This window comes from Chrysochloris asiatica, unplaced genomic scaffold, assembly GCF_000296735.1.
Source record: "Chrysochloris asiatica unplaced genomic scaffold, ChrAsi1.0 scaffold00277, whole genome shotgun sequence".
NCBI classification, from domain to species: Eukaryota; Metazoa; Chordata; class Mammalia; order Afrosoricida; family Chrysochloridae; genus Chrysochloris; species Chrysochloris asiatica.
Window position 1 is genome coordinate 3,698,813 of NW_006408795.1, and position 12,532 is coordinate 3,711,344.

Genomic DNA, 12,532 nt, shown 5'->3' on the forward strand with positions numbered 1-12,532 from the left:
TAAGAAGGGCTTCTGTCCATAATTATTTTCTAGTCACCAGAATATGCAGGGAATTAAGTAATTGTAACTATGGTTTGAATGATTGTAGGCTGGTAACACATCTCATCTCTCTGTCATCTTGTGATATTTGTTGTTGTTAAGTGCTGTCGAGTCGGTTCTGACTCATCGTGACCCTGGATAGGAGTGGCTGGTGAGTTTGAACTGCCAACCTTGTGGTTCAAACTGACCTTACAATCCAGTTCACTGTACCACAGTGCTACACAGAGAGCAGTTCTGTGACAGCAGTAGGGAAAGGCCAATGGGGTCAAGTCCTAAGTTCCTGAAGTTTGAGTGTATTTGAGCCTTACTTTATCCTCTTCCTCACAACACTGCTGGCTTTCTGATCTGTGTTGAGCGTTTGAACAAGCGAGGCCTCAGGTAATTTAAAATACCATAACAAGTAAGACCTTTCATAAAACCTACCTTATGTATCCTCCCGAAACCCTGCCCAGAGTTTTTACTTTTAATCACATCTTTCTCATTTTGAAAGCAACTAAATATGCTAGTTCGAGCATACTCACAATTTTAAAATGTGCTACCCACTTGCTTTTGGCCAAAGACAAAACAAAATCAAACAACACCCACACACACACACACACACACACACACACCACACACACATTTGGAAAGGAGATGGGGTTTATACTTCAATGCACATCTATTTGCTGGGAAGAGGTGAGGGTCTCTGTAAATAGCTGTCACCCCCAATAAGCACACATTAAAAAAAATCAAAACCCCTTATTTGTGCTTAAGTGTTATTCTACTGAAGCATTATAATTGGGGCTTTCTGTGAGACTAACGTAATTTTACCTGTATTGTGTGTGTGTTGTGGTGAATTTCAAAACGAGGTCCAGTTTTAATTACGAATCACTATCTTAGATGCACGGGAAGCTTTGTTCTCGCCCCCTGCATCCCACAACGAACATCACATTGTTGTTCTGTTAGCATAACTTACATCTGTTCTTTTATGCTCTTTCCCTCTTTTATAGTGTACATAATTATAAGGTGCACTCGGTGCATTCTTTTATGCTGACAACCATCATCGCAGAAAGTGTTGATAGGCTATGCACAGTTTCTCGAGATTACTATTACAGAAAGCATGCTGCGCGTTGATTCTTCTTCAAATGTAGATGCAAGGCAGTGTTTTAAGGTGACATGGAAATGTACAACTAGAGTCCTTCATGTGTCAGTTCAGAATTATATATGGTTGAAACGTTACCATTTTTCACTGTATTAAGAAATGCATTCTTAGTAATTATTCTTAAATACAGAATATTTTAAATCTTTTATGCCAAACCTGCTATCAAAAAGTATATTCTAGTTCTGGATGTAAAAAGATAAACTAACCCCAAAGCAAACTCCCAGCCCTCGAGTAGATTCTGGCTTTCAGTGACCCTATAGAACAAAGCAGATTTGTTCTCTACGCTTTCCAAGGCTGTCATTCTAAAGGTCTGTGTAAGTCTAACGCCACTGTGTTTGCTTGTCACCAGCCTGAATATCTTCTGTGATGGTTTGGGGGTGTGGGAAGGTATGTGGCGAGAAGATGCTCAGTAATGTTGGAATTAGAGCAATGAAGAAATCTTAGCTGACGTCTTGCCTGGTGTTGTTAAGTTTCAGAGGAGCAGCTGGTGGGTTTGAACCACCATCCTTTCAGTTCTTATAGTACAGATCTTAGCCAAGTGTCTTCCTATCCTTGTGATTTAGGGGGTAGAATGACACCCTATCCATCTGTACCCTTTAACATTGTGCTTCTCAAAGGTTTGTTTCTCAGATTTTTTTTTTTTTTTTTTTTTTTAGCTCTATTTGGTCAGTCTTTGAATTAAATGGTCTTTAAAGCCCCACTTCCCCTACTGAGGCTAGCAGGATGCATTTGGACAAATCAGCTTATCCACACACACCACAACTTCATTCTTTTCAGTTTGTTTGTTTTTATCCCCCTGTTTGGCACAGTAGAAACAGAATAGGAAATGAGAGACTTACAGACAAGGACGCATCGCTTGTGAAGTGCTTGCCACTCACAGGGACTGCCAGGGACTCAGCTTTTGCAAGCCTGCAAGATGAGTTAACTCTTTCTGGGCAGCAGGATGCCAGTTGTTAATTCTTCCAGGATACTGAAGAGTATGTCTGTGGTGCCTGGATGAATGGTGCCCTTCCTCTGTCTGGGAAGAGCCACCCTTTAACCTCTGCCAGCTCAGCACCTAAGGTCATTACAAACAAGTTCATGATTGTAAACACCATGAACAGTTTATGGTGGAGATGTGGAGGTAGTTGACCCTGGGAACACTAGCAGAGTTGCTATGAAATCATTTGCATATTTCCTGTGCTGGGGAGGGGAAGGCAGAGCTAGGAAGACCCAGTTAAGCCAGGTCTGCCCTCCTTCCCTATATCTCTACCATCCCGCCAGAGGCTTGAGATAACCATGCACACATGGTCTTTCATATTAGTGAATTTGTTTGTTGACATCTGGTTTATGTGTGCTTCTGATCTTCATTTCTGTTGGGGTTGCTCCTATAAACTCAATTTTAATGTAACAAAAGCATTTCAGATATGATAGCTGAGTTTCAGGACCTAGACCTACTAGTGCTCAGCTATCTGACTTGAGTGCATGCTGGGTAATAAAGGAGAAGCAATTTGGAGGGTTGTTGTTTTGTTTTTGTTTTTTTGCAGATGAGTATGTTAATATGTCCTTAGGTGGTACAAATGTTTAACACACTACTAACTGAAAGCTTGGTGGTTCAAGCCCACCCAAAGATACGTGAGATGAAAGGCCTGGAGATCTATTGAAAATCCTACGGAGCACAGTTCTACTGTGATACATATAGGGTGCCCATGAGGCAGGGGAACTCAGTGAAAACTGGTGTGGATGCTGGTGTGTTCAGATAGTGTTTAGTGTACTAGCTGCCTTTTTCAGTTCCTTTCTCACCTATATTTTACTCCTTTGTATTTTTACTAATTTCTTTCATGAATCTTTGTTACTATAATCTTTTCGCTACAGATGGATCATGACCCAAGGAACCCTGCGTACATCGCAACTCAAGGGCCACTTCCTGCAACCGTGGCAGACTTCTGGCAGGTGAATTTTATTCATTTGTTTTCTGTCTAAAAATAAAATCTTGATAAATCCATTATGAACAATGCCTTGGATTCTGTTAAGGCAACTCGCACTTGTTTATAAGATGTATGACAAATGTTCAGAATTGTGTTAGTCCTTTGTTTTAATTAAGATTTGTTCAAAACTTAAGTTTGTCTTATATATAAAAATTCAATGTTTCAAAGACTCTTACTTTTTTTAGCCACTTCAGTTTTATTTTACAAAATCTCATATAAGGGAATGAAATAATTTAAGTTGTAATGTTTTATTCAAAATGTCTCTTATCTGTTTTGTTTTATTTTATAAAAGCAAAATATGGTGCTCAAATGATACTCTCTAGAATATATTTTAAAGGCCAAGCTGATCTCTTTTCATTCAACATAGCCTTGAATCACCAAAACTAATACTAAGAGATTGGGAACTGATGTTAACATTAGCTAATAAGAGCAAACTCTAGGGCAAATGGTTTTTTCTTTTTCCATGTCCCTAATTTTTCAGCCCTCTTTCATAAACGACATTATAAAGCCAAATGTGAATGTATTTTGGAAAGGGGAGTCATGGGGTATCCACACGAGTACACATTTATTAATTGAGCAATAATAATAAACACCTCATATGTGTTGCTTAAAGGAGGCCTGATGGTGTTGTTGGATAAGTACTGGACTGCTAAATACAGAGTTAGCAGTTCAAATCCACTAACCTCTCTGTGGAAGAAACATGGGGCTCTGTGGTCCCTTATAGATTTACAGCCTCAGATGTCCTATTCAGGGCTGCTATAAGTCAGAACCAATTTGATGGCAGTGGGTTTTTTATCTATGTTGCTTAAGTAGCCCTGGTGGTGCTATAGGTTAAGCATTGAACTTCTAACCAGAAGGTTGGCAGTTCAAACCCATCAGTCACTTGGTGGTGGTGGTGATGTGCCATGGAGTCAGTTCTGACTCATAGCAACCCTTTATAGGGTTTCTGTGGCTATAAATCTTTATGGGAGCAGAAAGCCTTATTTTTCTCCTGTGGAATCGCTGGTAGTTTTGAACTGCTGACCGTGAGATTAGCAGCCCAACTCATAAACACTGTGCTATCAGAGCTCCTTAGAGGGCAAAAAATGGGTCTTTCTGCTCTTGTGAAGAGTTACAGCCTCAGAAGCCTTCAGCGTCACTATGGGCGGGAGTCTTCTCAATGGCAGTGGGTGTTGATTGTTATGGTTTGCATATGCCAAGTGTCCTAGAACCTGGCGTAAATAAACAACACTCTTTGCAAAGAGAGTCTAGTTGAGGACAAAGATGTGAAGAAAGAGCTTCCATTCAATGTAATAACAACCATGAGAATGAAATGCCTTTATATCCAGTAGTACAAGTAAACAAGCTTTAACAGCATGCTAATTTATGACTATTGAGCCATTTCAGATTACTAACAGTGATAACATTTTCTAATTTAGTAGTTCATAAGAGTGAAAAATAGATTTGTTGGCTAGAGGTCAACATAATCACTTGTATACCAGATATTTTATATCCCTTATAGCCTCCCATTTTCCTTCTCAACTTTCCAATCAGCCATCTTCTAACTCTTTTGATCTAAAGGACAGGACATACACCTTTCTCTGTCCTGGGAATAATCTTTGCAGGGTTTTTCTGGTAATGTCAAGAAAGGAATCCAGGACATATTGAAGACCTACTAACTGCCCTTGCTTCATAAACATTTTAACATTAGAGGCAGGCATCAGTATTCCCATCTTATAGATGAAGTGAGTGCGTAGCTGAAAGACAATTTACTAAAACCGGTAAGCTATGGATCCAAGATTTGAAACATGTCTGTATGATTCCATGTTGTTTCTACTTAACTCTGTCTCAACACTATTGAAAAAAGTCATATCAAACTGAATCCTTGCAATGGTGGTGGTAGTGGTGGTGGTGGCTGTGTGGCGTGGAGTCGGTTCCAACTCATAGCAACTCTGCCTAAGGTTTCCAAGACTGTAAATCTTTATGAGAGCAGAAAACCTCATCTTCCTCCTGCAGAACAGCTGGTACTTTCAAACAGCTTACACTGAGGTTGGCAGCCTAACTCGTAACCACCACACTACCAGAAAGTTGCAATTATGATGTACAACTGTAAGCTTTGGTATGAGAACATCCCATGGGATGTTCCAGTTTCCTCCATCTGCCAAAAGACCATCCAGCCCAAGTAAAGAGACCTCTGTTCACCAGGATCTCAGCAACTGTAGGATTCATATCATCTTTGGACAACTCTTGTTCAATTCTTCCTTACATTATGCAAACCACTTCTTAAAGTATCAAGGCATAAGCTTATTCTACCCTTAGAATTATAACAGAAAATTCATTGAATCCAAGAGTTGTGTTCAGTCCCATCTTCTTGCATTACCATGCTGTGTTAGGTTTCTTATTCTTAAGCCAAAAAGGACAAAGAATATTCGGAATTTTGTGGTGGGATAGAGAAGAACAACAGAATTTTAATAGCACTGCAAAACTTTCATTCTTCCTTACTTACCTCTCTATCCAAAATCGAAACTGTTAATGTGTGACAGACCTTTAGCGCCTCCCTTAGTGAGTGGCTGTTGAGTTGATTCAGTCTCAAGGTGATCCATGTGTGCAGAGCAAAACTGCAACACCGTGTTTTACAGTCTCTGAGGTACATCTGGATGGGTTTAAACCACCAGCCTTTTGGCTAGTAGTCAAGTGCTTCAACATTTGCACCAGCCAGGGACTGCAGTGCCTCTCATGTATGGTTTATTTCATCTTTTCTAGATCTTAGGTCCCAGTACTGCAAGGTTGGTAGTTCAAACCCACCAGTCGGTCCTCAGAAACTCTATACACGGTTGCTATGAGTCAGAAGTGACTCGAGAGCACTTAACGACAACAAATAACAGCATTCTTTCACATATGCAATGCTTCACTTGCCAACAGAACCACAGTATCTTGAGGGCAAGTTTACACTTGGCAACATCAATTGTTCACATTCATTGACCTCTTACTGTGTACCTGGTAGTAAGTATGTCAAAAGTTTGATTTGTTTTGACACAGACTCTGCACAACCCCTGAGGCTTAGAGAGGCTTATCATTTGTCCAAGTTCACATAGCTAATAAATTGTTTTGTTGTTGTAGTTAAGTGCCATAGAATCAATTCCAACTCATAGCAACCCTGTGTAGGGTTTCTGAGGAGCAGCTGGCAGATTTGAGCTGCCGACCTTGTGGTTCAAGCTGACCTTGTGGTCTAATGCATTATCCTGCACTGCCACACCAGGGCCCCAGCTAATAAATTTTTTGTTGTTGTTGTTGTTTTGTGTCATCAAGTTGATTCCGACCCATAGCGACCCTGTATAGGGTTTCCGAGGAGCGGCTGGTTAGCTTGAACCACTGACCTTACAGTTCAAAGTGACTTTGCAGTCCAGTGCATTAACCCACAGCGCCACACCAGGACTTCAGCTAATAAATGTTGTTGTTGTTGTTAAGTGCCATGGAGTTGGTTCTGACTCATAGCGATCCTGCACAGGGTTTCCGAGGCTGTATATGTTTACGGGAGCAGAAAGCCTCATCTTTCTCCCACAAAACAGCTGGTAGTTTAGAACTGCTGACCATGAGATTAGCAGCCCAATTCGTAACCCTATGCTACCAGAGCTCCTTAAGCTAATAAATAGGAGGGCTGAAATATATATATATTTTAAAGTATACTTGTTATTTTTTTTTAATTATAGCAATATATATATTTTTTATATATATATTATATACATATATTATATATATATGTTGTTGTTAAGTGTTATTGAGTCAGTTCCAACCCTTAGCAACCCTGTATAGGGTTTTCAAGGAGCAACTGGTGAGCTTGAACCACCGGCCTTTGGATCAAACAGACTTTGCAGTCCAACGCGTTAACCCACAGCTCCGCACCACAACTATACAACAAAGCATTTGCCATTCATCCATTTTTGCATGTACAATCCAGCCACATCCACTACACTCCCCCACAAACATCACCTCTATCCACTTTTACAAATCTTTTTACTCTCTTTGTCTTCCTTTCTTATATTTGCAGATGAAATAATTTTCTCATTTTTCACTACAGGTATTTGCTGAAATTGTTGGAATTAATTCATTTAATAAAGAGGAGCCCTGGTGCCACTGTAGATTAAGCATTGGGCTGCTAACCATGATGTCAGGAGTTCAAACCAACCATCTATTCTGTAGGTGAAAGATGGGCTGTCTGCTCCTCTAAGGATTTGCAGTTTCGGAAACCTTAGGGAGCAGTCCCACTCTATCCTATATGGTTGCTGTGAGTTGGAATCTACTCCATGGCAGTGGGTTTGTAGAGGCTGTGGTGGCCCAGTGTTAGGGTTTCTCACCTTACATGGGAGAGCTGGTTCGAGTCCCAGCCAGGGCACCCCCTGTACCATCACCAGTGGAGGTTTGTGTGTTGCTACGGTGGTCCCCAGGTATCAGCAGAGCTTCCAGTCTCACACAGATAGAAAGAAGAGCCTGACTATTTTCTCTGAAAATCAGCCAATGAAAACCCCAGGGTTGGTCTGATCCCGCCGCCCCCATCATGGCGATGATTCAGGAACAGACAGTGCTTTATCCCATTGTGTACGTGGCTGCTATGGGCCAACTCGGCAGTAACAACAGAGTTAGTTGATTTTATCCCTAACTTGTGTTTGTTTTCTTGTCGTTGAGAATATACCTAGCTAAAACACACAGCAATTCTATAGTTGCTACGTGTGTACTTTAGTGACGCTGATCATAATCTTTGAATTGTAAAACCATTCTCATCCTCCCCAGTATCATAAACTCAGTGTCTCCTGAATTCCTATCCAATGTTTCAACTTGCTGTTGTGAGTTTGATCACATAGAGATCATTCTTAAAAGAAAATAATTTTCTTTTAAGGCAGACAATTTTTTACTAGTGAAGCCAAATAATTAGAAATCCTGGTGTGATGCTATAGGATAAGCACTGGACTTCAAGGTTGGTTTGAACCTCAAGGTCAGCAATTCAAATTTCCCAGAGCCCTTCGGAAACCCTGTACAGGGTTGATAGGAGTCAGAACCAACTTGTCGGCACTTAGCAGCAAGCCAAACTATTATTCAGCTTTAAGATGACTTCAGGAGATTTTTTTTGTTTTTGAAGGTTTAAAGATTATTTCAGTGTTAGAGGTTCATCCACTCCCCCCCCCCCATTCTTCCAGAAAGTCTGTAATTCATAAAAATTTTAAGAATCTTCAATAAAATCATTCAGTAATAGTGACTGGGCACTAGTCTAGTTCTTCTGGTCTCGTCACAAAGGGTGTGATTGTTCATGGAGACAAATAGCCACACATTCTATATCTTCCTCCTATTCCTGCCAACTTTGCAGTTAACAGCCCAGGGTCCATCCTACAGGTATTTATTTATTCTCTGTCAATGATGAAAAAGTCCATATAAAAAAGGGTATTTATGTAGTTGGGCTAATAAGAAAAGCAGCAACATAAAATGGCTAAGAAGAAAATAGACCTTTATAAAGTATGGCACTGTGGGCTAATGCATCAGACTGCAAAGCCATTTGAACTGTAAGGTCAGTGGTTCAAGCTTACCAGCTGCTCCTTGGAAACCCTATACAGGGTCACTATGGGTCGGAATTGACTCAATGGCACTTAACAACAACAGCATAGCTCATTGCAAAAGGACAGGTGGCCATTGTAAGAGTCCAGAAAGTAGTCATAAGGCAGGTGGGGTTGAGAAAAAGGTGATGGTATGAAAAGTAAAGAGTTCCAAGGTCTTCCGCAAGAAAAACTGGAAGATAGCCCCATCCCTTCTAGAAGTGAAAGAAAACTAGAACAGAGATTCTGGTAGCTCTTCCAGTCTTTGCATAAATAGCAAAGGTTTTGATCCACTCTGGCCCTGGAAGGTTTGCCCCTCAGCAACACTAGCCTCCTTTCCTCGGCATCCTAACTGCAGAATTCCACATGTGCGAACCATGGCTTCCATTAGTTTGTAAGCCACCAGTTACAGCCAAGACAATTCCATGTGTGAGAACAGAACTGCGTTACTTCGTAAGGTTTTCAATGACTGGGGGTTTTTCTGTTTTTGTATTTGAAGTAGATCACCAGGCCTTTCTAATGAGGCTTCTCTGGGTGCACTTGAACTTCTGACCTTTCAGGTACACCTGAGCTAGCTAACCATTTGCAGCACCAGGGACTGCCCCATCAGCTTATTCTTCCCAGGACTCCTGCTTCCTGTTACCTCGGCTCAGTCCCAAACACATGTGCTTATTAGTCACTTTACAAACTGATTCTTTCCTTCAGTAAACCATTCATTACCTTGTGATTAGAATTCTTTCTATAAGGGTGTGTTATATGTTTTAAGAATGGGATTTGTAAAAATATGGTTTACATAAAAGTGAATTTTGTAAAGGAAGTGGTCTTGGAGGTGGTGTGCCATGGAGTCAGTTCGGACTCATAGCGACCCTGTACAGGGTTTTCGAGGCTATAAATCTTTACAGGAGCAGAAAGCCTCTTCTTTGTCCCGCAGAACAGCTGGTAGTTTCAGACTTCTGACCGTGAGATTAGCAGCCCGACTTGTAACCACTGTGCTACCAGAGCCCATTTGTAAAGGATAACATTCCTCAAATTAATTCCTCATCTATAAGTGCCCAGGAGTCTTGGTGTGGTGCTGTAGGATAAGCATTGGATTGACCGAAAGGTCATTTGAACCTCAAGGTCAGAGGTTCTTAATCACCAGCTGCTCCTTGGAAACCCTATACAGGATCATTATGATTCAGAAGCACTCTTGGTGTGGTGCTGTGGGATCATCACTGGACTGTGAACCACAGGTTGGCAGTCAAACCCCCTAGTTGCTCCTTGGAAACCCTACATAGGGTTGCTATAAGTTGGAACTGACTCGACAGCACTCAACAACAACAACAACATGAGTTAGATGGCACTTAACAATGAGTGCCCTACAAATCATTCAGTTGAATATCTAGTCCTTACCATCTCAGACACACAGAGCCTCTAGTACACTACACAGTGCTTACATGTATGAGTGCAAACATGTAATAGTGTAATCAGATTAAGAGGAACAGAAACGCAGCTTTTATAAAGAAAAGAAGTCTCTGAAGGTAAGTCTGTGAGCTAGAGAATCAAGGATTCATTTGGATATTAAGGGCTGCTGTTGTTGTTGTTAAATGCCATAGAGTCGGTTCCGACCTATAGCAACCCTGCATTGGGTTTCCAAGGAGCAGCAGGTGAGCTTGAACTGCCAACCTTGTGGCTCAAACCGACTTTGCAGTCCAGTGCATTAACCCACAGTGCCACACCAGGACTCTGGTTATACAATACTTCAACAAATCCTTGTCATTCGTAGCTCTACACTCTCATCCTTTTTCCATAGCAGACATTACTAATCAATCCTGGCATTCTTTCCAGCTAGAACCACACTTGCTTGGCTTCCACTCTTCCTTAGTAGCCTGTTCTAAGTTGTTGTGTTTGTTGTTGGGTGCTGTCAAGTCACTTTAAGCTCATTGTGACCTCATGTGGCAGAGTAGAACCACCCCATCTTCTTGTTAAGTATTGTCAAGTGAGTTCCGATTCATAGTGACCCTGTGTAGGATTTCCAAGGAGCAGATGATGAGTTTTGAACCACTGACCTTGTGGTTCAAACCAACCTTGTGATCCAGTACCACACCATGACTCCACAGGATTGTCTAAGTGACCAGTGGCTATATACCTTCCATTTTTCATATGTTTAGAATGAGCTGGCTGAATTAAGATCTCTCTCAGTTGTAGCTTCCATCTGGTACCAAACTCTGAGTCTGCCAGGATGATACATTACACTAGTTTATAAAACAAAATTTCAAGCAATGTATTCTGCTAAATTTTGGTACATAATAAATATTTATGGATACAAAGTGACAGTATTTAAATACTGTCACATACAAGTGACAGTATTTAAATTCAGCACTATCCTACCATGGGGACATAGAAGTGTATTCTTAGCCATGGATATATTAGGACAGTCTCCATCCCTGAAATCATTCTTGGGTGTGGGTAAGCCAAGATGAAAACCCTTGAATTATAAACCTTGCTAGAAATTCAGGCCTACCCTGTTGGATAAGTAGCTAATTTTCAAGACCGAATCAGAGACTAATTATTTCCCTAGCTAGTCAACTGTAACATAAACCCCAAGGGAAAGCATGAATTGCTTTATTAAAAAGCACGAATTCAGTTGGTGCCCAATTAATGTCCGACTATTGATTTCTATGTTTCCTTTTCTGGGAGTATTATTTTCATAGTCTTGTTGCTGTTGTTGTTAAATTCTGTCGAGTCAGTTCTGACTCCTAGCAACCCTGAATAGGGTTTCCAAGGAGCAGCTGGTGAGTTTGAACCAATGGCCTTGTGGTTCAAACTGACCTTGCGGTCCAGTACTTTATCCCACAGCACCACACCAGGACATAGTGTGAAATGCATTCTGTTTTTCCTCAAACTGATAGGGTTTGTCTTCTGCTGTTGTTGTTGTTTTACTTTGAAAGATTTTTACTGCAGTAAAAATAGATTGTTGTTGTCAAGTGCCGTCGAGTCAATCCTAAAATAGGTAGGCATGGTTTAAATAAAGTGCTTGTTTTATTTAGCACCCATCAATCTCAAGACAAAGCTTGAGCTACTCTGGGAGACCCAAAGAATTCACAGATTTTTCCTTCTAAGCACTTACTGTCTTGTTAGGGGAGTGAGGCGGAAACACCTGAGAAAGGTAATTATAAGAAGAGTTAAGCAGAGATAGAAGAGATGCGCTGCCTGGAAGGCACCAGGTATTGATTGCTTTGTGTGTGACAGAGACAGCAAATGTCTACTTGCCATGTTTTTCTGTGCTCGATTATAGCAGTGAACCAAACAGAAATAGGGGTGGGCGATGACTCCCCTGTTTTCGTATTATGCTCCCTTGTGAACACTGCCTTCATCAGATAGCTGTTCTGTTGACATCACCATCAAAGTCATCAAGAACCAAAACTTAGAACATCCAATGACCTCAGCGGAAGTGGTAGTCCCACACCACCTGATTAAAAGAAAATTTTGTAAAAAAATGCCCAACACATAATAAGTGCTCAATAAATGTGTCAATATATGACCCTGAGAACACCATTCTCTGATATTTACCCACAGAAAATGCTGCAAGTGGTCATTTCTGATACTTACAAGTTCAACTATTACACTGGCCTACATAAAATTAAGTAGTGAAGTGGGATCCTTATCTATATCTTATCTATATGGTGGTGGTGTACTGAGGAGTCTTTTCTGACTCATAGCGACCCTGTACAGCATTTCCGAGGCTGTAAATCTTTACGGGAGCAGAAAGCCTCATCTTTCTCCCGCGGAACAGCTGGTAGTTTCGAACTGCTGACCTTGCGGCTCGCAGCCCGATTCGTAAC

At 41.0% G+C, this 12,532-nt stretch overlaps 1 protein-coding gene across 1 annotated transcript in view; it reads left to right on the forward strand.

Moving 5' to 3' along the window:
- The window catches only part of PTPRN2 (protein tyrosine phosphatase, receptor type, N polypeptide 2), a 1,341,366-nt gene that overhangs the window by 1,247,648 nt on the left and 81,186 nt on the right, over positions 1–12,532 (forward strand). The window contains exon 16 of the mRNA XM_006874435.1: positions 3,035–3,112. Coding sequence (XP_006874497.1) covers positions 3,035–3,112 — 78 coding nt within the window. The remainder of the gene's footprint in view (positions 1–3,034; positions 3,113–12,532) is intronic.